Below are 26823 nucleotides of genomic sequence, written 5' to 3' on the forward strand. Positions count from 1 at the left end.
GTGAAATTATTCGTTAAATAACGTCAAATGAATGCTTGAAAATAACTTAATCGTGTAAATACACCGTGAATACAATTTTTATGTTTTTCTGTCGCATTTGATTAAATCTTCTAACTGTATAGCAATTTCCTGACAAAGCAGACGATTATCCTGTAATTTAAATACTTTTTTCAACAATTAGAATTGTTAAAAAAAAAAGTAGGTCAGACAACTCATCATCTACACATGAAACACTCGAGCTTAAATCCTTACGTGTGTCCGTCTGAATATGCTCAAGTTAACAATTTTTGTTATAAGTCAGGGGAGCAAGGACTGGGCAATCAAATGCCCCAAATCGACCATCTGCACGATTTTTCAAAGTGTCGTTATAAAGAAGTCTTTAAAAACATGTTTGTTAGGGTTTTTTTACTCAGTAAAATAAATTCAATGTAATGATGTCAGCATCCACTAGGAGTGGAAAATAAAGGACCGTAAAAATATAATTTATTATGTTCCAAAATATCTTGATGCATTCTCATTCTCGTGTTCCAAAATACTTTACATGTAAAAAGTGTGCATCTGTGAACCCGCTGTAATCTGCAGGGTAGATGGTAACACACAAACAGAGATATTAGATAAATAAATCTAAGTTGGCTTTAGTGGTCCGGCCTGTATGTGGCCCATGAACTAAAATGACCTCCGGTCTAGAGACATAAACACCCGAGAAAGTCAGAGGGTAACTGTTGTTACCTGCAGGTGACACCTGGGGAAAGTTACAGTGTGCTTCTCTTCCTGCGGGTGGTGCAGGTTAGACTGGAGGTACAAAAGCACTGAGCAGAATTAAGAAAGTGTCATTTTACATATATTCTTCTGTCGAGGCCAACTTTCATGCTTGGTGGTCACATTTTAAACGATGATTCTGATATCCAACAGTCTCTTTCTTGCAGGGATGTAGAACATTAGTTGTTATTTGATTACGCTTCATAAACAATGTTAGCTTTGTATTGCTTTGTCTTATTAAGGGTACAAAGTATTCACTTAAAACGTACTCCAAGTAAAGGCCCTGCATCATGTTACTTAAGTAAAGGTTTAAGTAAAAGTACTCTTCAGTGAGGGAGAATTACATGAATGCAGAAGGACTTTAAGTAGCATTTTACTGTCTTTGAATATTTTTTACTTCAACCTCAATTCCTGATTATTTCCTTTAATAATCAAATGACTGAGAAGGAATCAAAGTTGAGCAATGCTGTTAGAGTTATCCAAGAGCATTTCTCAACAAGAAAACCCCATGATTATAGATTATAGATTACATTTTTTTAATGTAACAAATGTCATATTTTAGAAGCTGGGAGCATAAAAAGTACTTGAAATTAATATCCAAACAACGTTTTAGGCAGTCAGCTCATGAATGTACTGACAGTGATTTGAAACAAATATTTTCAAAAACACTTTGTGTTTGTTTGCAAAACAAACAAATAAAAAAAACTATATAGTACTATATAAAAGGTTTTACAGTATTTTTTTGTATTTAGTTGATCAGGTGTTCATAAGGATACAGTGTAGCTATACCATTTATGTGAGCTGTGCATTTCTAACCTTACATCATTTATCTACAGATACAAACGCTGAATAGGCCTACGACCTTTCACTGGTTTGATGTTTTTACAGGAACGACTTTTTATTAATATCATTTTTATTTCATGGAGGATGTAGGGAAAGAGCACATGTTGTTTAAACCAACTTTTCACTTGTATCAGTCACACGTGTTTACTGATCAAATGGTGCCACCTAGTGTCCGTGCTGAGTGAGTGCCTGCGAACTGTGAACCGTTCACTCCCATAAAGCTCTCCCACACGTAGCTGATGTGGGATTGGGGCCGACAGCAAGTTCCGTTTTCTTTTTTTTTTAAAGTGGTATTTCTGCAGACTGGATAAACTTGTTTCCACCCCGATATGCTTGTAAACGGGATAATAACGACTCTCTGATGGCAGCGGAATGAAACTTTAATACATGAGGGCAGATCTGTACAACTTTATCCTGCGCAGTCCAAACACAACACGGAGGAGGATCGGAATTTACCGGTGACAAGTCTGAGAGTGAAAAGAGGAAAAAGAAGAGGATCCACTCGCAGGAGATTGCTTATTTAAGTCACAAGGAAAAGAAATCGAGATTTAACGCGTTTGGTGGTGGATGAGAAGATCTCCGGTGAAGAGACAGAGCAAACTTTCCCCGCTCCTGCTTTGACTTCTGCTTGAAGAACAACTCCGACCATGGCGAAAAAGTATGATTTCCTTTTCAAACTGTTACTCATCGGGGACAGCGGAGTGGGAAAAACGTGTCTGATCATTCGTTTTGCTGAGGACAATTTCAACTCTACGTACATTTCCACCATCGGTACGTTTAATGTTTGAATTACAGTCTGCGACATTTCTGCTTCAGCTTATGATTGGCTTCTTTGAAACTTGGGATATAGCAAGACAAATGTTTGCTGACATTTCAAGCTCCGTTCTGCCTCTGTTTACTGTAAGAGCTGGTTTCCCGGACTGCTTTCATGTCCCAACTAGTCTGCGCTCTCTTATTTTCTTTTTCTTTATTTAGTCTCTCTCTCCTTTTTTTTTCTTTTTCCCCTGCTGAATGTGTGTGCTCTCTCTTCCCTGACCCTCTCCCCCATCTCTCCCTCAGATCTCATTCCTCTCATTTGGCTCACAGAGGGTCCACCCACCCTCATTCCTATCTCTTTTACCATCTCTACGTTCCCCGAAGAATGGCTGGCTTTCTGGCATGCACAGTTTTGCACAGTCAACCCCCTCTTCTGCCCCGCACTGTCTATGTGTCTGTCAGCTTGTCCATCCAGCAGAAAAACACAAAAACACAGCAGTCTGTAGCAGTTTGCAGGTCTGTATGTCTGATCTTTATGTCTGCTTGTGGATGGTAACACCCTGGGGGGGTAGGTGGATGTATGTTCAGTGTCGCCACCTTAGTGAGGGTGACTCATATCACCCTGTGTGAGTTTTTGTCTACAATAGGGGTATTTAATGCAGTCTTTGCCCCCCCCCCCCCCCCCCCCCCCTGTTGTCTCCCAGGAATCGACTTTAAAGTAAAAACCATTGAAGTGGATGGAAAGAAAGTGAAACTGCAAGTCTGGTAAGAAGTGGCATGTGTTTGTTTGTCTGCAAACAGTTTGTGATATGGTGAGGCAGATAAACCCTGATTTGTTGAGTTATCTTTCTCTGCCCTCTGACTGCCTCCGGCTCGTTTTCCTGAGAGGAAGGAGGAACCTCCCTCTTCTTGTCCAAATCAGGATTTTATGACAGGGTTCATGTCCAAGTCCATCACACATGGCCACCACAGAGAGCTACTCCATGTCATTTAAGGGTGCTGCTAGAGAAGATATAGCAGCGTCAAATACCAGCACAGACAAAAACACGTTTATTTTTTGTTGGGTTTTTTTTGGTCAGATTTGGCCTGTTTTGATTCCTTCTTCCACATCAATATAAAGGAAGTATTTGAAATACAAACGTAAATGTGTTTAATCTTGCTATAAATTCCTCTTAATGCATGCAGGTAATCTGTCTATAATTACAGCAAAGAAACGTGTGGATTTTTACAAAATAGTTTCTCAAAAATGATTTTTTCCCCCTCATTTTAGAGCCTAAACTCTCCTTTTCAGCAGCACCTACAGACACCAATCATTGCTGAGCGATTCTCTCTATTCTGCTGTTTTTCTTCTTTTTTAAAGAGAGGTTTGCTCATATATAATTCAGAACCAAATTTCTAGAAGTTTTTTTCTGAATACATGGTGAAAATAAACCTTTTATGACTGTTGACAGATCTTTCTGATTTATGGAGTACAGAAAATGAGAGATCCAAAATCCCCTCTATAAAAACCGTCGGCTCTGGGATGCCAGCAAAACACAAACAAGAACTTTGATCCTGGCTTCATCGAATGTTTACATTTCTCACCTGTAAAAGTTTCAAAAAAGTTTAAATTTATACATTTTGATATTAACACATAGTTTCAGAAAACCTGTGATGCAAAAAAAAAATATTCTTAGTGGAAGTATTTTAGTGGGAAAGTATCTGTTAGTGCAAACTTACCCTGTAGCTTGTAGCCTGTAGTGTCTCACCTCAAATGAATCTTTCTGCATTCTGCTATACTCCAGGTTTTTTTTCATATGATAGAAGAATTTTAAAGACCTTGCAGCATCTTTTTGATTCTAAGTGTGTGCTTTTTGTAGGGACACAGCAGGGCAGGAGAGATTCAAGACCATTACAACAGCCTACTACAGAGGAGCCATGGTGAGCGCAGTATGCCTCCAGGACAATCAGGCCTGGATAATCAGGCTGACATCACTGCCTCTTTGTGCTCAGTCTGCACCTTTGACTGACTCCGTAAATGCTCTCTCTCCTGTCTGTTCTCTGTTCATCAGGGCATCATCCTGGTGTACGACATCACTGACGAGAAGTCCTTTGAAAACATTCAGAACTGGATGAAGAGCATCAGAGAAGTAAGCCGATTTTCTATTAGCCGTGTCAAAGATAACTAGGAAAGACCGAGACCGCAAAGCTAATGAGTTTATCTGGTCCGTTCATTTAAACCAAAGAAGCAAAATTCCTGTATCTTCTACTGAGGAAACATTCATCTCTACACCATTATGTATGTGGATTGTCCTCAGGATAACCTTTCTTGTTCATAAACCAGCATAAAACTATCCAGCATGGCCTCTTGTGCTCACCTTGTTAATGATGTTTTTCAACCAAAGTAAAACTTTTAGTTGATTAAGGTCTCACCTGTCGGCTAGGTGTCACGCTGTGTGGGAGACCTCAGATAAATGTACAACTTTCTAAAGAGCTGGCTAGCAGCTAGGAGCTAAGCTAACAAGGGCATAACATGAAAGGAAAGTTACCGCTGTTGTCTCACAGCAAGAAGGTGCTTTGAACCTCCTGGTCGACTGGGACCTTTCTGTGTGGAGTTTACATGTTCTCCCTGTGGCTCCAGCTTTCTCCCACAGTCCACAGATTTCTGGTCCTTTGAAATAAGGTTGACCGATGGTTGTTAATTGGACATAGGTGTAGATTTGACCAAGCATGTGTATATGTGTTTTTGTTAGCCTCGTGCTGGACCTCTGCCCACCCAGTGGCAGCTGGGGGTAGGCATCGCAACCGGGAACTCTCAGTTGGATTTTTAATGTTGCTCAGATATTCAAGAAAAACTAAAGATAATGAAGGAAGCAACATTATTAAAACTGAACTAAAACTAGATGTTAAAAAAAATCAGCTAACTAAAATAAAATAAAAACTAGACTTTTGAAACAAGCTAAAGCTAACAAATGATTTTGTGAACTTGAGTGTTTGTTACTTTGATTAAAAAAAGATATAAAAACTTGCCTTGAGAGGCTTTGATAGATGTGTTTATTGACACTGGCATATGCCCTCCACACACAGGAATAATAACAAAGACTAAAAGTAAAACTGAAATTAATAGAAACTTTTCCATAAATAAAAAATGAACTGAAATGGGCAAACCGACTGAAACTAAACTGATTTAGAAGCAAAAACTCGAAATGAAATAAAAATAAAAACTAATGAGACTAATTACAAAACTATAAGAAACTTTTTCAATAAGTGAATGCAGCCCATTTTAATATTCCAATTAAACAGAAAATATGCAAACACGTGGGGTTCAATATCTTTACATCAAGTAAAATTAAGAACATATTATAGTTATAAATGCATAACCAGTGTCATTGTTTACAGATATACATGGCACTTGCTTACCCTTTTCATTTTCTTTTTGTTTGTTTTTTTACCCACTTTCATGTAAGCATGACAGCTGAGCTGAACTGAAAATTGCTTTTATAGCTGTTTTCAGTCTGTTTACAGCTGTTAAACATATGAATGATTCAGTCACATTTTCATAAAGCAACTTTTATGATTTCATGTATTTGTGGCCCGCAAGTTGTCAGCAACTCTGAGAGATTTATTTTGCTTGTTTTGCCTGTAAACAAACTGTAGACGGCAGCACTGACGAACTGCGGAAAGATGGCACTGGAGCATTTCAGGGAAATGGTCTTGGTTTAAAGGGAGAAACCGCTCTGCTGACAAACAGCTGCTGTTAGTGTCTCTGTTGAGGTTTTTGCTCTCTGTGCTCTCTTTCACGTTGCTGAAGTCATTTTGATCAGTTAATCACATTCCCTCTTTCCCAGAATGCATCAGCTGGGGTCAGTCGGATGTTACTAGGTAATAAGTGTGACATTGAGACAAAGCGGAAAGTTTCCAAGGAGACAGGAGAAAAGGTAAGATGTCGCTTGCGTTTTTTTTTTTACTTGTAATGAAACAGCAGAGGTGTAGGTTTACTTTGATGGTAGTTAAAGTAGTAAAGATCATCCAGGGTAAGATACACATGAGTAGATGGATTCAAAATTAATCATTTGTGGGGCTACTTTGCAAAGATTTCATTTTGAGAAAGATTATTGCATGGATTCCTCCCTGTTAAACTTTGTTAAACAGGAATGCTTGGGAAATGGTCAAAGTTGCTAAATTTACTCGAGATAAAACCCAGAAGTGATTATTACCCATATCCTGTCCTCCTGTAACCATCTCTGTTCCTAATGTTAACAGCTGGCCAAAGATCACGGCATCAGGTTCTTTGAGACCAGTGCGAAGTCCAGCATTAATGTCGAGGAGGTGAGCAGTTTCTCCATACGTTGAGCTTGTTTTATTATAGCTCTTTTGTTAATGTTTGTTATGTGTTAATATGCAAAAGACCTATATTTTCTCTCTTTCTGTGTTTCAATCTATCTGTCCTGCAGTCTTTTCTGGCTTTGGCACGAGACATACTACAACAATCCAGCAAGAAGCCAGTAAGTCACAACACAAGATCAGGAATGCAGCGCTATAAAAAGTAATTTTGCATGCTCTACATACTGTATGACGGTAACGTAATTTTTTTTGTCTGTTTGTTTGTCAGGGCCCCGGTCAACAGGTGAAAATCACCAGCAGCACAGAGAAAAAATCCTCCAAGTGCGTTCTTCTCTAGACATGATTTCACTAGTGTATGGAAGAAAGAACATAGAAACTTAGGAGCGCCTGTGTTGACAAGGAAAAATGTGGCAGGGTTTGCAAATATCAACAACAGAGAGGTGCTAAAGCTCTGTTAAACTACACTATACTCCCTTTATAAGTTCTTCCACAAGAATTCTGCTGTCTCCAAAATAATATATGGATAAAGCAGCCCCAGTTTTTCAGACTGAACATATCCTTTATGTGACATCTACTGCGATAGAGATGATTCCACAAAAAGTTGGAGTCTGACTCCGAGACCGAAAAAAAAAAAAAAAAAAAAATATGGTCCCCACCATGGCACACATTGCTGTCACTGAACCGTATATCTTTCTCGCTTATGTTATCGTTTCTACAATAGCACATCAGCACTTAAAAGAACTGCAGCTGTCTCTTAATGCTACCATTTCATTCATTTCTAATGTGTGAGCATGTGCAGGACTAGCTTTATGGAGCTCAGTTGGCTGTAAAACACTAATGTGGTCTGTTTTGATTCACATGATGGACACAGGGCTTTATTTAGAGTTCAAGTGGTCAGAAGCATCTGAGAAATTGAGGTTTAAATACTATAGGGGAATTCAAATTTATTAAAGAGGACCTATTATGCTAATTTCCAAATTCATATTTTTTAGTCTTGGTCTCTGCTAAAGTAGCTTTACATGATTCACACCTTTTTTTTTAATGTGTGACCTTTGTGCAGAACTTCCCTTAAAGCCACATTAGCTGCCCACTGCAAACAAAAGACTTGAACCGCAGGTTGGTGGGGCTACTGTGCTTACAGAGATATCTGTGTGTCCAAGTCAACCACATAAGGAATATGTGGTCTCTGACATGTATAAAACTGAGTTTTTGGCTCACATGAATTGCTTGCATAAACAGTGACCTCATTATTATAAGTTTTGGCATTAGCACAGTGACATATGCATAACAAAAAGGAAAAGCATGATAGGTCTGCTTTAAGTTACAAATGATAAAATGACCAGAATTGTTAGAGCGAAGGTAAAAACATGATGTACACAATAATGATGAAACAAGTTCTGTGTAAAACAACGCCTTGTTTTAATAGATGAATGGATTGAGAATGTGGATATAGATATTAGATATGGACAGTGATAAGTGCAATATGAGAAGATGAGTGGAGAGATGGGAAAAAAAAGATGGATTAAGCAAGTGAATGGGCAGGATGTAAAAGCCTAGGAAGCAGCAGCGTGTTCATGTGTCCCTCATAGCGAATTGATTTAGTGGGTCTTGCCTTTTATCTGAAGTGCCTGGGAAAGCTCTTACTAAACGCTACCACATATTAGCGACATCTGACATGGCAACCTCTCTGTTCAGGCAGTTTGATGATCGTTCAAAATAACTGATTGCAGGTCTTCATCTGATTCTGACAGATCTTTTTTTTTCTCTGCACACATGCTCTAAATTTCTGTTTTCTTTTGTAATTTCCTCCACATTGTTAGTTTTCTTACACCTGCCAGATTGTATGCAAGACCTGACGCTTGATGAATAAAATTGCAAAACTATAAATATATTGTTTGTCGTATTTTTTTTAAGTTCCTGTTGGCACAGTGACACAATAGTTTTTCCTTCCTGGTTTAGCATTGTCATAAATGTTATTCTCTGTATTCACATTTGCCTTAAGGGGCTTTGCAGTTTGTACAGCATCCAACATCCTCTATCGATTCTCAATCTTGATAAGGGAAAAGCTCCCCTCAGAATCCATTTAAAGGGAAAAAATGAAGGAAACCTCAGGAACAGTGATCCCAGGTATGTGAAATAGTGAAATGTCAGCTGCACAATTTCAATACTGAAAATCATAATGTTATCATTTATGAAAAATATGGATACAGTGTTGTATTGTGACAAACTTAGCTAGGCAGAAAATCTTTTTTTCTTTAATTAAATACCTTAAATGACATCAATTGAGCGATGTTAAACTCTGTGTCCTAGTCCATAGACTTTATAGAAAAGAGGGACATAGGTTATAAAACTGTGTTGTTGGGGTTTTTTGTTTTGTTTTGAAAATTCTTCAGTGTGAAAGCAATTTCATGATATTCAACAAGTAAGTGGTGGCTTTAATTTTTCAAAAGCACATTTTAAAGCATTCTTTAAAATTGGGGGACTTAATTAATTAATTAATTCCCCCAATTTTAAAGAATGCTTTAAAATGTGCTTAATTAATTAATTAATTAATTTACTTTAGGGGGGGGGGGGGGGGCTGTCTGACATACCTGAGTGGGGGGCTTTTATTTTGGAAATTTCAAATGCATTTAAGCCGTAGTGAGTATAAAAGATGCACATAGCTACCATAACATCACCCACTGGTTTGTGAAGCCTTGAGATTTGCTATCACCATCTTGGTTTCCAAAAGAAAAAGAAAAATGATGCGATGTGATGACTGACTGTGTTCATTGGCTAAGGACTTGAGATTAAGAAATGGTTTGCCAATGAGCTGTGGTTTCACACCACATATTTATTTTGAGACATAATATGACAAAGATTTACAAAGTACACTCATTAAAAATTATTATTATTCAATACGACCCCACATGAGTGGCCAAGCCTTTAAACTCAGCAGGAAACTGTTGACAGAGTTCAAGTTAGAAAGCAGTTTTGTGACTTCTATAGAACTGGAAGTGTTTTTGAAAGTTATCACCTTCTCAGAGTATTCAACACTTCCACGTTGGCTTTGTTTTTCCGACCTGGAAGATATATCCATCTTTTATTTTGTCTGTGGTTAACCATACTGGACATTCCACACACACAAAAATTAGGGCTTTTACTGTGAAAATCTATCATCCAAGTATAATGGTAACATCCTGTAAGTCCCGTAGTATTTATTTTGAGAATCTGACACCGAGATCTGTTAGTTGGTCACTATGAGGGTCTTTGAACGAACAAGAAACATTACATATGATAGACCATTGACTGTAGAAAACATGGACGACGCGACCCCGCCTCCTACCATTGTGCAAAAATGAAGCCAAAATATCCCGCTTGTGGAGGCTGCCATCTTGCAAATTTGGAGCCAGAGTCTGCGCAGTAGTGACTTGAGGTGGAGCGACTGTGTAACGCTCCCGCCCACACACCCGCTGGACGTGACCGCAAACACGCCCCCTACACTTTTTACGTAGCCCGGCTGCTCGAGTTTTTTTGCTGGTTTACCGCGACTGACAACTCGTTTAATTAAGGTAAATACAACCATGTCACTGTTATTAAAAAAAGACACACAGCTTATCATCTTATAGTTCTAAAATCACTCTGTTGTTAATTCGTTAGTTAGATTAGCCGCTAGCATACGCACTGTGTTGGAGGCTTGTTGCTAGCTAGTTAGCGATGCTACACACCTGCTACTTCAGTCTTCAACTCTTATGTTTTTTTTTATCCATTTTTAGACAGCGATGAGATCAGCTGCACACTCTACAGAGGCCCAGAGTTAATATCAAAAATATAATGCTGTCCATTGAGATTTTAACATAAGACTGTGAGTGTAATGGATCTAAAACTGTTTAAATCTTCAGAGCCTGGTAACATGGAGACTTTAAAAACATCAGCAGAACGTTTCAGTACTGTAGTCTAATTTGTTCTTTTCATTTAATAATAGAGTCCATATTATATCAACAACTACATTCACCCTGGGGAGAAACTAGTGAGGGAGACCATCAGGACCAAGCTGGGTTTCCTGGGTCCAGAGGTTTGGAGAAACTTCCCTTTCTTTCATCACAGCTGTCCTGACCCGCTGTAAGAGGCATCATTTAAGAAACACCAGGAAGACTGAAGCTCATGGCATTGATCAAGCAGGACTCATGATCTTCACCAGCAGCTCCCTCACAGGGAAATCTTCAGCACTCCACCGTAGGCCCGCCCTAGGAGATGGATAAACCCAGCATTTCATCAACACTGTGATGAGACCTTTGGTTTGTGTAATGTTATAAATACTCGGATACTCCCCAGAGGCTCCGGACTTTTACATAAAGATATTATATGCAGTCCTGTAGAAAGTTATATATTTAAAAATATGTGATCCTCTCTGGTTACTCTGGTATGAATAACTCTGAATCACTTTATGGTAAATAACACACTGTGTAAAAAAAACTGTGAAAAAATTCCAGATGACAAGTTTGTAGTTCAACATACAAGTGACGACCTTTGACCTTCATCAGGTTTTATTTAATTGTGTTAGAGAAAATCTCATATGCTCTTCGTGCAGCTGAGTACATCAAATGTTTAAAACGGAAGCTGTGCAGGTCTGAGATCAGCAGCTTTGTGAAACACAAAACTGAGGTCCTGTTAATGCTGATATATAGTGACACAGTTACATGAGTGATTAATCCTTTTGTTTTTTTGTCTTTAACTTTATCAATAAAACAACTGCAGCTTTCACTACAGCACGTGTGGTACTTTAACCTTTGTACTGTTTTCATCAGTTCATTTTGCAGTTAACATGTGAACATGTTGGATGATCTGTCTGCTGTCACTGGGTGGTGCGGAGGTCTGAATCTGAGGGCAGCTCCTGTAATCACAAAGAGAACAGAACCATGAAACTCAAATATAAATTTTATCCCTCAAAATTGAAATAAAGCTGATTCTTCTGTCCTCACACACTCAGGATCTGAAGTTCTTCTCTTACATTTTTTTCAGTATTACAGTACACTACAGTACTTTAATCCATAGTTCCTGATTAATGAGTTAATGAAGTACAAGCTTTTAGAAAAAATTGTTACTGTCTTTACAGATGTGGCAAGAGACTGAAAACATGCTGTTGTTTGCACATATTTAATATTCAGCTCTGCACAGGAGCTGAAGCAGGGTGCAGCCAGTTGCTTTTACAGTATAATACTTGTAATAAAAGTACAGTAACAATAATTAGTGACTGAGCAGCCCGGGGCGTTTCTCTTGATTTCTTTAGTAAATTCATTCACCTGCACGGGTTAGCTAAACGAACCCTGACAACCGACTGCTCATTTTAGCTAGCTAGGTCTCAGGAGCTAGCTAAGGACGGTAGTTACGGATTAGCTTACAAACACGTTTAACTTACGGAAAAAGTGCAGCCGGGCCTCGGGTCCTTCTGTCGGGTAGTCCAGTTTACTGAAGAATAGTGATGGGTCGTTCGCGAACGAAATGGCTCTTAGAGCCGACTCTTTGAAGTGAACGACGCGAGCCGGCTCCTTATTGGGAGCCGTGAGGTTTTTTTTGTTTTTTTTTCTTTCTCTCACCCTCTCTCTCGCCCTTTTTTCCGCTAAACTCCGCATGCGCGGCCTGTACTTTGCGCTGGGCAGAGGGGGGAGGGGCGTTAGTTACACTCCCAGTAGCACAGGAACAGAGCCAGAGAGAAAGAGAGCGAGGGACAACAACGTCACATTAGAAAGGTATAGTAATCATCCGCTATTTTCAGTTGCAGATGATAAAGGATTCAGAAATCATGCAGGCCCATATGACAGAGAATGTGCATCTTCTTTTTGTTTTAATATTTAAATTTATATTTAATTGTGTTGTGGTTTGCAGTGTTTTGTGTTGTTTCACGTTAAATTTGTTTAAAAGGAAAAAGCTGAAAATTTAAATAGTTAAAAGTTTAAAATGTAAATAGTTGTTTTTTGTATTATATGATTTATTTATTACATTTTATGTGGAGTGAATAAATAAAGTATATTTATGGTGGACCTTAGAGACAAAGCACGTACAAACTCCAAAACACGTACAAACTCCTAAGCATGTACAAACTCCAAAACGCGTAAAAACTCAGAAGCATGTACAAACTCCAAAACACGTAAAAACTCAGAAGCACGTACAAACTCCAAAACACGTAAAAACTCAGAAGCATGTACAAACTCCAAAACACGTAAAAACTCAGAAGCACGTACAAACTCCAAAACACGTAAAAACTCAGAAGCACGTACAAACTCAGAATCACGTACAAAAGACAACAGAAGTGCTCCAGGTTTCTAGGGCGAAGTGTTGAGCTTTTGTTACCTAGTGGCTACACAAGCCAGGAAGTATCAACAACTGGATTTGGTGTGTGGTAGTAACAGGTAAATGAACTTTTTTTTTAAATTATTTGAATAAATATGAGTGCTTGTCTATAAATACACAAACAATACACACATGCTTTCAATTGTGTAATTTAAGTGATCTGGGTAGCTCTATTTTGGAAGTTCAGTAAAAGCTAGAAATGTGTTTTGGAGTTTGTATATGCTTTAGAGTTTGTACGTGCTTTGTTTCTAGGGGCCATATATAAACATATATAAATAAAACCACTTTTTTTTACATTAGTAATTCCTTTTCTGCATAATTTTATATTATTGTTAATGATTAAATAATTAAAGCAACAAAACAACCTGAAGAGCCGGTTCGGAGCCGAAAGAGCCGGCTCTTTTTAGTGAGCCGAGCCGAAAGAGCCGGATCTCTAAAAAGAGCCGGAAATCCCATCACTACTGAAGAACACCTCAGGCTGTCAGGTTAAAACACTCGGTCGTGTTTTCGTAGCGTAAACGCAGGCCCCCCTCTCAGAGCCTACGCTCTATCTGCTATTCCCGAACAGAGATACGCAAGTTTCTCCGTGACTGCAGCTGTCAGTCAAAGCTCTTATGATGATGTTTCACCCCAATTTAACATCACCGCGGTAGGAATTAGAATCAAACTTATGGGAAAGGAGACCCCTTGAACATCAATCAGCGTGATGAGAACTATTGAAAGAATCTTTGGAAAAAAATTATCTCAGGAGAATTAATTTATTTTAGTCTGACCCCAGTCCCATCCGCTAACATGGAGGAGGCTGGGTTTATGACCTATACTGCAGCCAGACACCAGGGGGCGATAGAGACGTTTTGGCTTCATTTTTGGGGAGCTGTCGCGTTGTCCATGTTTTCTACAGTCAATGTGATAGACACATCGCTGGTTGTTTTAGACGAGCCACCTACAGGACACACATTCTCACTACAAAGAATCTCTGCTACCGTCTATTTCTCTTTCTTCTTTCTTTCTTTTTTAACTCTCCTGCCAACAGCAACAGCTTCGGGTTTTTGTGTGTTGTTGTTGTTTTAATCGTCGCTGCAGCAGTAAAAGCTGGATCCTGTCGCTAGGCAACCACCCCTCCTTCCCAGCATCAGCACCAGGACTGTGTTAACGCTCTCTGCCGCATCACCGAGTTGGCTGCACGTTCTGCGTGCCTTGTCATTACGTATAGGGCAGGTTGTGGTTTGCAAACACGATCCGTTCCTCTGCCAGAGTCACAGCTCGGCTTGGAAACAGAGGAAGAGATGCGAGGGCAGCAGAGGGGAGGGGCGAGCAAACACGATAATGAAAGATAAACTTAAGTTGCTGTGCTATGAGGGGGCACGGGAAGGCTAAGCGGCTGTATTGGTGTGATGTCTGGTGAAAGGCTGTGAGGTAAACGTCGGGGGTGCATACACACATTCACAAACACACGGGCTGAACGGGATGCCCGCGTGACTGCAGGGAGGAAAGAGGCGGCGGAGGAGGAAGAACAAGAGGAGGAGGAGGGGGGTCTAGGTGCTTGTGTGGACCGCCGCAAAAACCTCCGAGGTGGAGTTAACAAAGATAGATAGTCTGCTGGTAAATATTCCAGCCTGGCTGCTATTTTGGTGCAGTTTGAAAATCGATGGAACATTTATTTCCTCTTCATGCCGGGATAGCTAATTGGTCTTAGGGTGATCTTAGGGTTTTGATCTCCTCGCCGTCTTTTTTTTCTCTTCCGTGACAGGATAAGGAGCTGATAAAAAGGTCGCGGGAGGGGAGCGCACATGTTCAGATGATGTTCCTCAAGACTGGACGCACGGACTGACCCCCACATGCCGCCTCTGCTGGGAGTAAAACTACAAGCGAACAGCTGCTATCTCTGAGATGCTTTAGAATTTGCGGCCTGCTCCGGTCTCCAGTTACCGCAATGCCACGGGCTAGAGGAGGGAGAGAGGGACGAGAGGAGGTGGAGAGGAGGAAGCAGCAAAAAGCAAATGAGTAATAATAGCAATAATGTGAAGATTTAAAAGGAAAACGAATTGCCCAGTTTGCCTGTTAGCGTTTTAATCAAAGAATGGCTGGGCAGCAGAATGGCGTAGACTGTACTATATAAGCTACATTGGCTTCTGAACTGAGTGGGTGAAAGAGACGCTGTGTGGACTTAAAAGTGTAAAAGCTGAAACGTCAGATGAGGTGAGTATGGTGCCTGCGACTGTGTGGTAGCAGCTCATTTTTTTCAACTTTCTGCTGACAAAGTTCTTGGACTCACTGACTGGACTACAGTGCGCACCATGGGACATTGCGCAGAACCTGCTAGTGGAGAATTTGGTGCATAACTGTGACAGAGCAGAGCTCTGAAGCCAGCATTTATGTCTCTCTCTCTCCTACTCTCCTGTGCTTCTGCCCACACAACTTGTTTTATGAACCCGCTGTAAGCGTAAAACCTTCCCCTGCCACCTCCACAAGCCTAACATGCCTTCACCTTCAGACTCTAGCAGCGTGGCTTCAGCCTCTGGGTCCCGGGGTTGGTCAGACAGCCGCAGGGGCATGTCTGGCCGGGGGCCTGGTGGGGCCCGACTGCTCCTTTACCTGGGGCTCTGCCACCTGGGCTTGGGAGCAATGGTCCTGGCCTTCTCTTTCACCAGCATGGCCTTCACCACCACTCCCCGCGTAAGGCAGTCCTGTCCATTCTGGGCTGGTTTCTTTGTAAGTGTAACTCGTACTGAAAACAAACAACAGTATGTTACAGCAGATATACTAAAGGAGGTATTTCATGGTGCACATGCTTTTTGTTTTCAGGTGGTGGCATCAGGGATTGTTGGAATAATCTCATGGAGGAGACCTCTGACGCTGGTGGTATGTGTAGCACATTGCATCAAATCTTTCTGAGAATTTTAAACCTTTCATTCTTTTTGGCATAAAAGTGGGAGTTTAAAATGTGCATTCTTACATAACTGATAATTGAGGGTCTTTGTACTGGGGTGTTTTGTCACTATGTGTTTTAAACAATTCTATATCTGCATGAAAAAAATCTATCATATTTTATATTTTGATTACACTGTGCACATGAAGTAAAACACTTAGCAGGCTTAAGATTTCAGTGCATTCAGGAGAGAATGAACATTGTTCATTGAACATGTTCTTTACTCTGGTTGAAAGCATCTTGAACCATGAGATATCCTGCCGTGGTCTTTGGTTGAATGCCACGCTCTAACTCAAACATCATCTCTGTGTATCTCCACAGGTGTCACTGTTTATGCTGCTGTCTGCAGTGTGTGTGATACTCAGTCTAGCTGGCTCAATGCTGTCCTGTCAGAATGCACAGATGGTCAAGTCCATGCTCACCTGCCAGGTACAGTGAGCAATATTATGCAAGCTTTGTCTTCTACCTTCATGCTTAGATGCCCTTCTAGCCAGATGCATGGAGAACGTGACAGAAATAGCTGCAAATATCCACTTTTGGTCTACCGATTAGTGCTTTACACCAATCCAATGTGTTTAGGTGGAAAATGGTCTGTGTGTGTGCTGTGCACGCACAGACCCCTGCTCCACAGATGAGGAAAAGCTGGTCCTCAACCAGGATAATGGGTGCCACTCAGTCAGAAAACAGCTGAAGGTAGGTAGAATATTTTTTGACCACACTGGAAATCCATTTTCCACATAAAAGATTACACAAACTAAGATTTTGTTTTCTTTTGAATGCATCGTCTCTACAGGACCTTTTGTTCAGTGCGTGTGGTCTCAGCATTCTCTCCACCATCATTTGTACCCTGTCCACCGTGACCTGCAGTATCCACATATTCTCCCTGGACCTCCTGCACCTGGTAGGAACAGATTCAGCACATTTTACATTTAAAATGTGGACCCTGCAAATGTGCTGGACTGCTGCCTTAAGAGATTAGAAAATATATAGTGCTGTGAAGAAGCATTTGCTCCCTTCCTGATTTCTTTTCTTGCATATTTGTCACACTTACCTGTTTCTGATTTTGAAAAATGTTTAAACATTTAGATAAAGATAACTCAAATAAATACAAAATTCAGTTTTTAAATGATTTATTAAGGGAATAAATAATTGCCTCCGAAACCTAATAACTGGTTGTGCCACCATTGGCAGCAAGAACCGCAATCAACCGTTTGTAGTAATAGGCAATGAGTTTTTCAAACTCGCCATCAGACCCAACTGTTCTTTGCAGAAATGTTTTAATTCACCCACACTGGAGGGCACAGCCTGTTTAAGATAATCTCAATTGGATTTAAGTCTGGACTTTGACTAGGCAACTCCAAAACCTTAATTTTGTCATTTTTAGCCATTCAAAGATGGACATTAAGGTGTGTTTTGGATCATTGTGCTCCTGCATAAGCCAAGTGTGACTGAGCTTCAGGGCATGAAATGATGGTTGGACATTGTCCTTCAGGATTTTCTGATAGAGAGCAGAGTTCATGGTTCATTCAGCTAAGGCAAGTCGTCCAAGTACTGCAGCAAATTTTTCACGTAGGGCAGGTAGGTTTGCATATTTTTTTCCCTTAATAACAGAATTCATCCTTTAAAAACTGCATTTTGTATTTACTCAGGTTATCTTTGTCTAATTTTAAAATTTGTTTGCTGATCTGAAACATGTAAGTGTGACAAATATGCCAAAAAATAAGAGATCAGAAAGATAGAAGATACTTTTTCACAACACCGTATCTTTTAAAGATGTACCCAATTTTTTTATTCCTGCCCAGCTGGCCCCACATCGCTCTCGGTCTGTCAACCCAGAATGCACCACTCCTCAGGATGCCTTCCTGACCAACATCATGGACTTTGAGGAGTTTGTTCCACCCATCCCTCCACCCCCCTACTATCCTCCTGAGTACACCTGCAGCTCTGAGACAGATGCTCAGAGGTACTAAACATGCACTTAAAATGCATCAATATCACTTGTGTTCGACATTTAGTAGCCATTCACTTACATGATTGGGCTACATTTTGTAAAACCAAATGATTGATATTTTTGAATCCACATTTAGCATCACCTATAATGGCTCCATGGAGAGCCCCGTTCCCCTCTACCCCACTGACTGCCCTCCTCCTTATGAAGCTGTGATGGGACAGAGAGCTGCCAGCCAGGTAAGTATGTGTGTACTTGTATGTTTTTGTGTGATGGACTTAATGTGAAGCTGATCTTTGTCTTTTGTGACTATCAAGGCCACAGTGTTTGACCCCCACGGCACTGAGCTGTCTGGAGAGAGAGGAACTTCCACCGCCTTCAGTGGAGAAGGTTAGCTAATGGAATATGTTTTACAGAGCCATTTGCATTTGGAATATTAAAAAACAACTATTAGAAAATTATTAGAAAAAGTTACTAAAAATCAACATAATTATCATTTTAAAAACTAGTTCCAAACTTGAAGGGGTACTTCACTCCCAAACCAAATATACAGATTTTTATTTAGCCTTACGTCCCCACATGAAAGATAGGCAAAGAGGGTGGGGGACAGTAACAAGTGGATCCGGGTTGAAATGAAAAGAACGCCAGGCAGAGGTATTTAACACAAAATAAATCTTTATTTATCGCTGCTTTAATGATAAATCAGACAGGCCAACCCAAAGAGATGGTGACCACTTCAACAAAGAAAACAACTATAAGGCTTCAACAGAAAAAGACAGCAACGCTGCTATTAGCAATTACTAGGCAGGCCAAACAAAATAATGGAGGCCACCGACACTTAAGGAAAACCACTGCTCAGTTAAGAGCTACTCACAAAGAGCCACGCACGGTGGGGCTGGTCACACACACAGCAGGCCTTTTCCACACCTAGACCAGTATCGCACACTGACCAGCACAGAGGGAAAACTACCAGAAGCCTCTCCCACATCCACACTGCGCTCCTCCAGCTTATATCACCTCTGAGGGTAATTGGTGGTCAACAAGGGCAAATGAGCAGCAGGTGTGTCCTAAAGGAGAAGGCAGGGGCAGAGAGAGACAAGGGGAGGGGCAAGAAAGAAGGAGGAGGAGAGGGAGAGGACAACACCACGCCCACACACTCCCATGTCCTCACAGGATGTAACACCTTGCTTACATGATTGTAAAAAGACCAAAACATTAATACACATATTTTAATTAAAGCAATTTTCAAGCCATACAAGATAGCATTTTAATATAGGTGTTACTAATCATATTAATAATACTCTGTTCTAAACAGGTAGACAAACAGATGATTTAGGTACACCAGTGTTAACCTGCTATTTAAAAATATGACTGGTGTGAACTCTGTCTATCTTTTTCTTTTTTTGTTCGTCATAATTTCAGAAATGGGACAGTACTGTTGTTATGACATTACATAATTTTTGGGTTGTTTTTTTCTTTTCTTCCATTTTTTGTTCCTTTGTGCACTGCAAGCCAAGTGCCATCTAGTGCAATTCAACAGAAAGGTCGACATCTCTACAGCCACAAGATGGACAGATACGTTTTTTTAAACTACATGCTAGAGTAAAGAAAGAAATAAAAATAAAAAATAAAGTGTGGTTAATTTTATATTGGATTAAACACAAGTGTTAAACCTCTTCTGCCAGTGACGTTTTTCAAATGTCAGCAATGTACTAAAATCAGATCTATATTTCAAATTAAGACAAACTGAAAATGAAACATAAAGCACTGTGTAAAAGTCTTGCACCACCTCTCATTTCTTTATATTTTGCTTCCAAGGAGCCACATATTGTCTCTTTTTTTCAGTGAGCATAAGGAATATTTCTCCAGGCTTTCAGAAGTTCTTGCAAAGTGTTTATTTGAGGATTGGCTCCTTTGCCACTTATTTTCAGTCCAGTTTCTACCTGACCATTTTCAGATTAATGTTTATTTATGGGGTTAGGGTTAAGGTTATGCTTATCATGCCTCTTAAGACTGACCATTCAAGCATGAAAAGCCACCTAATTCAAGGGATGAACTAGTGTTGTATCTGCACATAACAGAGAACTTAACAAAGAATCCATTTTTAACTGTGTCTTTAGACACTTTGTTATTAACAGCCTGTCACAAAAAACGGATAATTTGTTCACACAATATTTTTCCACCAACAAGGTGATTCCCAAAGAGAAGTGAAGCCTCATCAGAAATGGTCTCAGTGGAAGTCTGGCTGTCAAGAAGTCATTGTTAAGCAAGGGAAACAGGGACAAAAGGCTGAGGTATGCCAAGTTACACAAGAACTGGACAGAAAATCAGTGGCATTAGGTCTTATTGAGTGATGAATCCAAATGTGAAGTCTTTGGTTCAAATCATCAATAATATGTACAGAGGAGGTTGGGTACAATGATCTACAGCTGCCTGTAAATTATGGTTGAAGCTCTGCGATAGTTTGGGGCTGCAGTTCAGCCACAAGTGTTGGTGATCTTCCCAAAACTAATGAAAATATAATCACACAGAAGTACCCTAGAATTTTAATCCACCATGCAACACCAACTGGAAACATCTGATTGGTAACGGCTCATTTTCCAGCATGACAATAATCTCAAACACACTGCCAATGGAGTGAAACCACACGTGGATAGAAAAACACACAAGGGAACACTCAGTTTCAGGCTGACCTCCTCAGAGCCCAGAACTCAACATTATTGAAGCAGTTTGGGATCATCTCGACAGTAAATGGATCAAAAGGCAGCCAACAGCCAAAGAAGAGCTTTGAATGTCCCTCCAAAATCCTAGAACTATTCCTGAACACTACTTAAATAAATGCCAAGAAAGCTTGCGTAAAAAGATTTCAGGCTATGTTGAAGAAGTAAGGTGGTCATATCAAATTTTCACTTTCAAGCTCATTAAAACTCCACAAACTCTGTGCAGTGTTGTACAACAGAAAACAAAAAAGCATTAAGTCATAATTATTACTGACAATATTATTGCTGAGGTATAGTAAGGAGTTTTCTTAGATTACTTAAAAAGTCCTATAAATGAAATCAAAATGTAACATTTTCCCTACATAATAAAGGATTACCTTTTTTCTTAGTGTCCATGGACAGTGGATCTCTGTTAATGTCAGAGATTGTGGACATCCCTGATGATTCCTCCCCCTCTGAGGACTCGTGCCTCTTGGAGGTTGGGCTGAGAAACCAAGGGGAGAGGCGTAACAGGAACGCTAGTGAGGGTGGAGACGGAGGAGATGGTAGGGAGTATATCAACTTAGGTGGCCCACCGTGTCAAACACCAGAGAGTCCTCTGGCAGGAGGGCCGAGAGCCAGGCGATTCCTCAGAGGAGAGCGGTCCAACTCCTGCTCCTCACCCAGCACAGCCACCACCACATACAGGTGAGTGCAAACGTCCGATGCCGGGTTAAAATCAGAAGTTGAAACTGCAAACACATGCCAACATATGTTTTGGCATTTTCCGGTTTTGTCGTCCAGGTCTCCAGTGTTGCGGCGCCAGACCATCCTGGCTAGTAGCTGTTCCCAGCTGGAAGCAGTAGGGAGTTGCACCTCTCAACACCAATCCTCGATCCCAGAGATTCGAGTTCGCCCCTCCACCCCTTCAGTCCAAGGAGCCATCCCAGCCTCTTCTGCTCCCCTTACCTCATCCTCCTCTGCTAACAGTGAGCAACCCCATCCGCACCAACCCCTGTATCTTCACCGGAGAGCTGGGAAGAATGAAAGAGATGGAAAGAATGTACAAAAAGACCGGGAAGGCTTCCTACGCCTTGTGAGGTCACACAGTGAGCCAGGTCTGGGCTCCTCAACTGAGACAGGTAAGTCAGACACCAACGTAAACACATGTCTTAAACTAGCTTTATAGATCCCATAACCTGTCTGAACTTACATTTCTCTAGTTGACTTTGGCTCTGGAAGCAGCAAGGCATCTATAGACACAGGTAAGAGCTCACTCCTATGGACCTTAAAGATGAGATAAACTTTATCAGGCAGTGTGATGTACAAAGTTAGTTAAAGAGCTGAACCTTTGCTGCATTTCATCACCACCTCTGTCATCCTTTCTTCCTCTTTACTTGAGATTGTCTAATTAGAAGGAGAAACCCCAAAAGAAATCATGTCTCAGTTGTTTTGATCAGACATAGCTCAGCTCATTTACCGCTAATTGCCCTCATTCTTCAAAGCCTCTTAGCAACGACTGGAAACGTACGCTTCAGAGGAGACATGGAGATCTAGCCCCATGTGCACGCGATTTATGAAACTTTTCCAGAACATCAAAATTAGCAGTGATTTGATTACATATTGATAAATGACATCACTTTGTGGAAACAGTAATGTGCCTTCTTATCTGCATTTTTTTTTTTTTCAAATGACAGACCCCAATGGATGAATGCTCAAGCAGCAAAGTCATGGATACAGTACGTCATGGAAAAATGCAATAATCCATGATTATCCGTGATACAGGCCTTAATGTCACTATCACAGGCATAAGGTTTTAGGTAGCCTAATTTATTATAGGGGATTATTCCATCAGACACACTAAATAGTATGCTCTTTACTGTCTAGTAGAGCAGGGGGACAGTCTGGTACATTCTGTAATACCATGCAGCACTTCCTACAGTCTATATACACTATACCTCTTTGAATCATCAGCAGCAATATTTGTGTTTTTGCAGCTGTTTCATCTGCTTTTTTTATGCAGCAAAAGTCAGAATGTTTGTAATTTAGCTGTTAAATTTCAGTTATGTCAACCTGTATGTTGTTTCCCTCACTTCCAACCTTTCTAAGTATATGTTAAGGTTGTTTTTCACCATTTTGTTTTCCTACCGGCTCAGGACTTTTTGGTTTGCCATTTTGTCTTGGACTCTGCCTACATCTTTATTTATATAGATTATACAGCAAGAATAAAAAATATCAACACATATTGTACTGTACTGTGGAGGGATCTACAGTTTTCCTGTGGCATCTCGCCAATCAAACTGCAACTACTATATACTGTCACATTTTTTTCTGTCTGCTGGTTGGGTGAAATTAGCTGAATGTCTAGAGTGAACAGAGATCCATATTTTAAATCAAGTAAATGGGCCTGCCCCTGGCAACTTTTCTAATGTGTACCTTGCCTTTTGCCCTATGACAGCTGGGATAGGATGGGAGGATGGATAGATAGATAATTTATTCATACTTAGCCCCCTGCAGATCAGCATTATGCAAGTTGCTATAATGGTCTGCACAGCTCTGTGCCTGTGTCTGTTTTTGAAGGATATTTTTGACTTGGCATTGGGCTTGTTTTGTCGCACAGACCTGGCAACTCTGCTGCTGGATCAGCTAAAAGGGTATTATAGCTCTGCATGTAACATTTTCTTTTTCTTCTTATGCAAAGGCCCATCCTCTGAAGCATGTCTGTTGCCCCGCACTTCTGTGCCTCCGGTTGCTGCTCTGCCCAGAAAAGGCAGCATCAAATTAGCAGCCACGGGGGTGCAGGTCCCCTCCAAACCTGCACCCACTTCACCGTTACGTTTACCTAAAGACTGCCACCGTTCTCTCGGAGACCTTAAGGCAAGTCAAAAAAATTCTTGAAGGAAGTTACAGGAGCAGTAAGGTGGCAAATATGAACGGCTGTGCAGTCTGCTCATCCTCTGATCTCCTTGCGTTTCCGTCAGGTCACTCGGGTTCTGGTGGCTCGCTTCTTGCAGCGCTCCAAACGTAACCTGGCACCCCCATCTGAGCATGCTGGCAGCGCAGGGCAGGGACCTAAGAGAAGGAGTGGAGCTGAGGGTGCCAACCACTTGCCCTTGGAGCAGGTATAAAAAGAAGTCCTGATTACGCTGTTATGTCACTTTGCAGCAAACCTTCTGCCCTTTCTCACAACTTCATAAAAATATCTTCAGGTGTTGCGAACGCCTTGGAGCACAAGCCGCGGACAAGCCAACCATCATTCCCATCATCCTCATCGACGCGGACATCACCATTCCCACAGTGACAGTCGTCACAACCGACACTACAGCAGCCGGGCGCCTGAAGGGATCCACCTGCGCAGCTGTGGAGATTTAAGCTTCTCCTCCTCGGCGTCACTGCGTCGATTAGTGACACCTCATGCACCACATGGGTCATCGGGAGCTCTCTACTCAGAGTCTGCACTGTGAAAAGAAGAGGAGAGTGAAGGAGGGGTGGAGGAGGAAAATAGGTGGCACGCAAGATGACAAGGCTGTAGGGGGAAATATCTAGAAGCCTATTGAGATATTGTCTTCCCTCCTTTATCTCTTATTCACTTCCGTTTCTTGGAGCAAGCTGTGCAAATGGCCTTACTTAGTGGTGCTCTTTATCATGTGAACAACATCTTAGAGCTCCCTCACAGATCAACAGCAGTGCAGTGCTCTGTAGGTGTTTATTTCTGATGGGCTCTCTTTAGAGAACCTATTGGCCAAGATCAACCTACCAGAAGCATCTTTTCTGCCACACCAATGAGCTCCTAACTCTGACTGGAAATGGAACTCAACTAGCATTCAAATTTACTTACACTTACTTTTAATCTCAGTCTGTTACACAATGGGGTTGCAATATGCTTCTGGGCCTTTTGTACATTGCTATTCATTCACGGGATCGCTCAGGTGAAGTGATCAAGGAAAGCTCTTACTTTGTCTTCCATTGATTAAACAAAATGCATCATCATATAGTCAGCTGAGTACAATGTAAGATAAAAGGACAACACATGAGAAATGCTTTCACATTACTGAGTTGCTAATTTTGTGTTTTTCTAATTCAGTCACACTTTTTCCACCTACACGATGGCCTTGGAAAAATAAGGCAGCCAGCATTCAGACACTGACATTAGTGCACGCCACAGACACAGGCTTGGCCTGTGAAATGTACTCTCTGTGGGTGGCCCCTGGACACGGTCATTTCGTTTGCCCGTGCGCATGTTTTGCTACAACCGGCGATACAGCAGAAACCTTGTGCATTGAATCCTGACTGTCTGTGTAATTAAGTAACATGTCCTTCAGAATGTCTTTATCTGCATGTTTTGACTATGCTTCCTTTTTTTTCCTCCCCTTGCACCCAAGACCTGTGATAGTCGGCAGTTAAAATGTATTTGTTTTAATAGCTAGCTCTAAGGACAAGGATCTGCAGCGCTCCCACGGGCTCCAAACATGCATCTGTATCCAATTTGATTTTAATCGAGTTTCAATATGTGACACTGGCTAAAGCAGCTTGATCCTGTAAGATAAATAGGTGTAACTTGTACTCCGATGATATGAAGAGTCTCTCGCAGTAAATGTACAGATGAATTGATTAAGTGGTCAGGCTTCACAAAATGTGTTAGCACATGTCCCTGTGGACTCTACGGGTTGCTGGTGGTTAGTTGAATGACAAAACAAAAAGAAAATCTTCCAGATACTCTCATGACAGGGAATTTATGATGGGTCTGGCAGCTCTGGGTACTGAATTTTGAAGTGTAATAATATATTTGTATCAGATTGGATTTCTTTTTTTCTTTAGAAAGACTTTCTGGTGTGCTCACCAAGTGATGATACTGAATACGTATCAGTAAAGGCACATTTTGGATACACTCATACGTATGTAACTAAGTTTAAAGATTTACACACATACACACTTACAGGCACATGCATACACCTATAAAGGCACTGAGCTGTGTTTCTACCTCCTGTCTTGCATAAAACATAATTTATTTCAAGAAATGTATATCTGTATTGCAGGCTTAACAGGACAGAGCCTTGAGACCTGAACAATAAATGTAATCTAAGTATGACACCTATTCCAGATTTTAAATGCAGTGTCAATGTATTTCATGAAATGAAATAAATGATAGACAAAATGCAGTGTTGTGCAAAAGTCTTCAGCAAGGTCAATTTTAAGCAGCTATTATTTAGTTAATAGTAAATATACAACAGAGCCTGAACTGTCTTAGGCAAAATTTCTTATAATTTCTTATGTAGTCTTGAGGGATTGTTGTCCAGGCTTCTAGAAGGACAATCAAATCCTTTCTTTGGGTGTTGGCTGCTTTTTCATTTAATTCTCTATCAACATAAAGCCACGGCTCTGAGGAGGCCAGTCCATGACTAATCATATGTGTGTTTTTTTTTATCCAGGTATGCTTGTAATGCATTGGCAGTGTATGTGGTTTCACTGTCGTGGTGAAAAAAATAAGTTTTTAACCAAATCAGATACTTTCCAAATGGTATTGAATGGTGGATCAAAAGACCTATTTTCCAGATTCAGCTAAAGAAATAAGAACAAATTATGTTTTTTTCCAAGAGACTGCAAGTAACAAAGAGCCTCAAGATACAATTTAAACTGTTTCTTTGCAAAGTTGTCTGGTATGTGTAGACACAACATTGGTTCATCTCATGCGTTAGGTGCATTTTTATGCTTGAATCCGGTCAGATTAAATTGGATTAACAAACAATAAAATAAAGTAATATTTATAATAATAATAATCTCAAAATGGCAAGATACGATGACTGGACTGAAAATTAATGAAAAGGTGGTCAGTGTCCAAGGAAAAACAAAACCTTTAAAAAAGCTTCAGCTATTGCTCAAGATCACTTTAAAAATTACTTGCTCCATGCAAGCAAAATAGAAAGAAATGAGGAGTGGCTCAAGACACTGTAAAATACCTGTGTTGTATATAAGTACAAACTAGGATATAATATATTATTTTAAAAATACAGTATAGAAATTATCTATGTACTGAATAGGATCATATCATTTTCTTATATACTGTATACTACTGTGTACTATAATACAGTATAGAAATTTCTTCATTTGCTTTATCATACTCCTCTCTCCACTCTTGCCACTCCACTTAAGCTCCGCCTCTTCTCAAGTCCTATTGGTTAGCCATCGTGAAAGCCCATCCTGGTTCGATGCACCAAACCAATGAAACCCCTTAATGT

At 40.5% G+C, this 26823-nt stretch overlaps 2 protein-coding genes across 2 annotated transcripts; both read left to right on the forward strand.

Moving 5' to 3' along the window:
• The first annotated feature begins 1804 nt into the window (after positions 1-1804).
• Positions 1805-8568, forward strand: rab13 (RAB13, member RAS oncogene family). Its single transcript, XM_085177909.1, has 8 exons — positions 1805-2373; positions 3063-3123; positions 4218-4278; positions 4410-4487; positions 6186-6275; positions 6601-6666; positions 6792-6842; positions 6950-8568. The coding sequence occupies exons 1-8, from the start codon at positions 2250-2252 to the stop codon at positions 7016-7018; spliced, it is 600 nt and encodes a 199-aa protein (XP_085034035.1). The 5' UTR covers positions 1805-2249; the 3' UTR covers positions 7019-8568.
• Positions 8569-13902: 5334 nt separating this feature from the next.
• Positions 13903-26566, forward strand: entrep3 (endosomal transmembrane epsin interactor 3). The gene is made up of 15 exons (XM_085176617.1): positions 13903-14613; positions 14762-15723; positions 15817-15873; positions 16262-16369; positions 16520-16633; positions 16734-16841; positions 17743-17903; positions 18028-18127; positions 18206-18278; positions 20998-21295; positions 21392-21729; positions 21811-21852; positions 23289-23464; positions 23569-23709; positions 23797-26566. Exons 2-15 carry the CDS (start codon positions 15490-15492, stop codon positions 24049-24051), a joined length of 2205 nt encoding a protein of 734 aa, XP_085032743.1. The 5' UTR covers positions 13903-14613; positions 14762-15489; the 3' UTR covers positions 24052-26566.
• Positions 26567-26823: the final 257 nt, after the last annotated feature.

This window comes from Neolamprologus multifasciatus, chromosome 11 (genome assembly GCF_963576455.1).
Source record: "Neolamprologus multifasciatus chromosome 11, fNeoMul1.2, whole genome shotgun sequence".
NCBI classification, from domain to species: Eukaryota; Metazoa; Chordata; class Actinopteri; order Cichliformes; family Cichlidae; genus Neolamprologus; species Neolamprologus multifasciatus.